The sequence below is a fragment of the Miscanthus floridulus genome, unplaced genomic scaffold (assembly GCF_019320115.1).
Source record: "Miscanthus floridulus cultivar M001 unplaced genomic scaffold, ASM1932011v1 fs_647_1_2, whole genome shotgun sequence".
Classification (NCBI taxonomy): Eukaryota; Viridiplantae; Streptophyta; class Magnoliopsida; order Poales; family Poaceae; genus Miscanthus; species Miscanthus floridulus.
The window spans coordinates 5,373-9,889 of NW_027097054.1; the positions used below are offsets into that span (position 1 = coordinate 5,373).

At 43.5% G+C, this 4,517-nt stretch overlaps 1 protein-coding gene across 2 annotated transcripts; it reads left to right on the top strand.

Annotated features, from left to right (window-relative positions):
* Window positions 1-4,102, top strand: LOC136532517 (magnesium/proton exchanger 1-like). Of its 2 annotated transcripts, none has more exons than XM_066525102.1 (10): window positions 1-270; window positions 552-691; window positions 903-1,319; window positions 1,423-1,598; window positions 1,880-1,998; window positions 2,115-2,269; window positions 2,533-2,657; window positions 3,062-3,278; window positions 3,377-3,506; window positions 3,590-4,102. In XM_066525102.1, exons 4-10 carry the CDS (start codon window positions 1,494-1,496, stop codon window positions 3,888-3,890), a joined length of 1,152 nt encoding a protein of 383 aa, XP_066381199.1. In that variant the 5' UTR covers window positions 1-270; window positions 552-691; window positions 903-1,319; window positions 1,423-1,493; the 3' UTR covers window positions 3,891-4,102. The 2 variants fall into 2 exon arrangements, with proteins under 2 accessions (XP_066381199.1, XP_066381200.1); XM_066525103.1 differs by having other exon boundaries at window positions 903-1,204.
* The last annotated feature ends 415 nt before the right edge of the window (window positions 4,103-4,517 follow it).

The window sequence follows — 4,517 nt, forward strand, 5'->3', positions numbered from 1 at the left end:
CATTAGTTGCGGTTGCGGAGTACATAAAATTTGGTGCGCGCGCGTTTGGTGTGGACGAAGCAGCGGCAGCATTCAGCTCCCAAATGCAGTAGCTTCCGTCACCGCTCCCCATTACCAAATCTGTCCCGGGGTTGTGAAGCACAGCACCGGCAGCGCGGAATCTGCGGGACCGTCCTCGCGTGCGCCGCCGCGGGGGCCCCGCGCCGCATCTCCGCCGCCCGGCTCCGGCTAGGCTGCACCCCGTCCACCCGCCGCTGACTGCTAATACTGGTAAGCCGCCCCGCCCATTCCGCTTCCGCGGTCTCGGGATGGCTGGATGCTTCGTCTCCGGTTGAGATGCAATTCGTCGCCTTTTTCTTTTCGGCGCCTTTTGCATCGCCAAGAAGTTGGGAATGATCTGTCGTCTATTGTAAAAATGGAAACTTTTTTTTTTTTGATACGGAGCACTATCGAAGTATCGATTGGCTTCGTCAATATGCAGTCTTTGTGCCACAATCTGGATCCCCTTCTGACGCGCGCTCTCTCTCTCTCTCTCTCTCTCTAATCTGCAGTCTCAGAGCGGCGCATTGGATTGGATAGAGTCATAGAGAGGAGCAGAGCAACGGGCGTCGGGGCCTCGCCGTCGGTGGAGAAGGAGGCTGCGGTGGTTCGTGGGGATCCGACTCCGGCCACGGATTGGACTGGAGCACTGGTGCGTTCTTGTCCCCTCCTCTCTCCCTCCCATCGCCTCAGCGGAATCTGGGCAATTTCGCCATGGCGGTGTGCCGCCTCTGCTGCTCACTGATGCAGATATGCCGCCTCTGCTTCTCACGAGTCAACGAGGAAGACAGGAACTAACATCAATTTTCTTGCCAAAATTCTGCTGATGGATTAATTACCTGTGTCAATCCGTGTTGCAACAGGAACCAGCTTGAACTCTTTTCCCAACTTCTCGTCTCATCTGATGTCCAACATCGCGATGGTGGGTTCTGCTCCTACATCGTCGTCGTGTGACAGTGACACCTACCTGCTGTTCCATGGCGAGACGCTGCTTTCCAACGGCGTCCGCGCCACCCTCTACACCGTCGCGCTCGCGTACTGCTTCATCGGGCTGTCCGCGATCACCGCCCGGTTCTTCAAATCCATGGAGCAGATCATGAGGCACTCCCGGGAGGTGGTTATCATAGACCCGCACACCAAGGAACCTGTTGTCAAGAACGAGAAGGTATGGAACTACGCCGTCGCGGACATTGCTCTGCTTGCCTTTGGTACCAGTTTTCCTTAGATCTCCCTCGCCACCATTGACGCCATCCGTAATCTGGGTCAACTGACAGCAGGAGGTACTACATACACTGATTAAATAATTGGCTTGGTGGTAAACTTTTGCAGTATGATATGGTCGAGTGTAGCGCGATAGGTGATTTGGTATCTGTGATTTTTCAGGTCTGGGTCCTGGCACACTTATTGGTTCTGCGGCGTTTGATCTGTTTCCAATCCATGCTGTCTGTGTTGTTATGCCAAGGGCGGGATCTAAGAAAAAGATCTCAGACTTGGGTGTTTGGTTAGTTGAGCTCTTCTGGTCTTTCTGGGCATATATTTGGCTCTATGTTATCTTAGAGGTAAGTCTTGATATACAGCTTGGTTACAATTATTTAGTTCATGGCATTGCCATCTCTTGGAAACACATATTTTACCACTAGTTTTGTTTTATAAATCCTAATAAGATTGTATATTACAAAAGTAGTTACGATGAATTTAGACATCATTTTCATTGTCTGATTAACTAGTATTCAAAGATATGAGATATCATCAGCCAAAGTTCATAGGATTTTATCGTATACATAATAGTTCTGCTATGCAAGTATGTTTAGTATCAATGAATACTCTGCACTGTGCGCAGGTGTGGACGCCTAAAGTGATCACCCTCTTGGAGGCATTGCTGACAGTCTTGCAGTATGGGCTGCTTCTGATTCATGCATATGCGCAGGATAAACGGTGGCCATTTGTATCGATCCCATTGTACGATCCTAATTCCTGAATACCTTTTCTTTTCCAAACTTATCTCATGGTCATGTGCTCAGGTACAGTTTGAGGTGTATGTAGCTTATGTTTTTAGTTCAATCTGCTGCAATCAGTGTGAGAGGTGAGAGGCCTGAAGATTGGGTTCCACCAGAAGATGTTTCTGTTCATTACCGCAACTGTGATGACATTAATGAGACACTCCCTATAAGTGCTAACCGGAATGATGGCATTGTAGACGTATTCTCTGCACATTCCTATCACAATGCAGGTATGAGTGTTCCAGTTTCTCGAATATCTTTCCTTAATAATAGATTGATAGTGCATCACTGAATGCAACCAAGTACAGTGGATTGATTAATTACTTATTTTCACGTTATGTTAAGTTAATCATTGAAGGCGGCGGTGGTGGTGCTGATGGGGGATTGGGGGGGGGGGGGGGGGGGGTGGGTTCCTAAATTTGAGTTACCTATATGTTTGTTGTATCTATTTTTTGAAGTAATTATTTCTATGTTTTGGACACCATTACTGTAGAGTACAGTCGAGTTCCAGAAAAGGATATGGAAGGATCATCAACAATGGATCAAGTTGTAAAGAACACACAAGAAGATATGTCCTGGCTTTCTATTTGGTGGCAACAATTTGTTGATGCTTCAATGGTAATTTGACTTATGTGTATTGAATAGTCAGTCATGTATTTTTGCATTTGGCTAGGAGCCTAGGACAATATTCGAAGTTTAGAAAATTCATTTCTTTTATGGGACAGATGTGGCTAAACTTTTTAATATGCTGGCCACCATAACTAACATGGTACAAGGATAAGGAAATATTTTCTAAACGTTTATTTTACATACAATTGAGGAAATTATTTCTAGGTGCTTCTGAGACAAATTTGTCTTCCAAACACAGTTATGTTGAAATAGTTTAATCCATCCCCTTTTCCCTTCTAGGCAGGAGAAAATTCTGTAACATTAGCATTAGTCATTTTACCAACCTTACAACTGAGCCAATGTTAAGAACTTTCTTTTTTTGGTGTAGTAATTGATTTTATCAATATATGCAGTTGGAGAGCCCTGAGTCAAGGAAGTTGGATTCTGTCTGCCTGAGGTCCACCAGAATATTTTGGGACTTGATGATTGCACCTTGGAAAATTTTGTTTGCTTTTGTGCCCCCATACCACATTGCACATGGCTGGATTGCTTTTATATGCTCACTAATCTTCATAAGTGGTATTGCTTATGGTGTTACTAAGCTTACAGATCAGATAAGCTGCGTCACAGGTTAGAACATACTCAAGCACAAGTTTATTATTGTTCAATCTGCTCACCAAGATGTTACCTGCATATATGATGACATAAAAATCTTCTGTTTTGAGCAGGAGTAAGTCCATATGTTATTGCATTCACAGCACTGGCCGCTGGAACCTCATGGCCAGATTTAGTTGCCAGCAAGATAGCTGCTGAGCGTCAAGTCACCGCAGACTCTGCAATAGCCAACATCACCTGCAGGTTCGTTTCTGCCTTTTCCTTGGTCACTGTTTCCATTTCCTCGATCTGGAGATTAATAAACTGACAAAATTCCCTTGTTGCAGTAACTCGGTGAACATATATGTTGGCATTGGTGTTCCGTGGTTGATTGACACAGTGTACAACTTCTTCGTTTACCAGGAACCATTGTACATAGATAATGCTGCTGGTCTCAGCTTCTCCCTTCTAGTCTTCTTTGCAACATCATTTGGATGCATAACGGTTTTGGTTCTGCGTCGCATTATACTTGGCGCTGAGCTTGGCGGCCCTAGGCTATGGGCTTGGGTTACATCAGTCTACTTTTTGATCCTTTGGGTTGTTTTTGTTGTAGTCTCCTCTTTAAGAGTTTCTGGAAAACAAAGGTAGTGGGGCTTCAATTTTCCTGTTTTTAGTTTTGTTATTACTATTGGTTTTCATATCCACAAAGAAAACGCCTATTGTGGCAAAAATTAGGGTCCTTGAATTAGGGATTATAGTTAGAGGGCTTGTTCTATATCATGATTATTGAAGTCAACAATATATTGTACAGTATAGTGGAAGTTGTTGTCCCAGAAAGAAGGAAAAACAGTTGCATATCATTCTTAAATATTGATTCAAACTCAGTGTTACTTGTATAATCAATCATACAACATGTAAATATGGAGGCTTAAGTTGCGTTGGCATTTCACTAGTACTACATTTTTATGGATTATCAACAATACATTGGACATAGGCCGCCTCTCACATTCATATGTTTTGCTTGTGACTGTATAAGGATATAGAATCCTTAATTCTTGTATTAGGTAAAAAAAGAAAAAAATCGAATACAAGTTTTCATACTTAAGTTTTAACTCTTTAATTCAAAGGATCCTTTCAGTACGGCTTCTTTTAAAGCTTCTTAAACTATGAACAAGAGTACCGCTTCTCGGTGAAGAAAACTGAAAGCTATTACAAGCTGAATGCCCACAGTAGTATTTACTTCCATGATACAACCATAGGAAATCATATAACTTG

Coding starts and splice junctions, on each gene's coding strand:
- LOC136532517 (XM_066525102.1), top strand. CDS start 1,494: ATGCCAAGGGCGGGATCTAAGAAAAAGATCTCAGACTTGGGTGTTTGG. Junction 1,599..1,879: donor GGCTCTATGTTATCTTAGAG/GTAAGTCTTGAT, acceptor CACTGTGCGCAG/GTGTGGACGCCTAAAGTGAT. Junction 3,279..3,376: donor TCAGATAAGCTGCGTCACAG/GTTAGAACATAC, acceptor TGTTTTGAGCAG/GAGTAAGTCCATATGTTATT.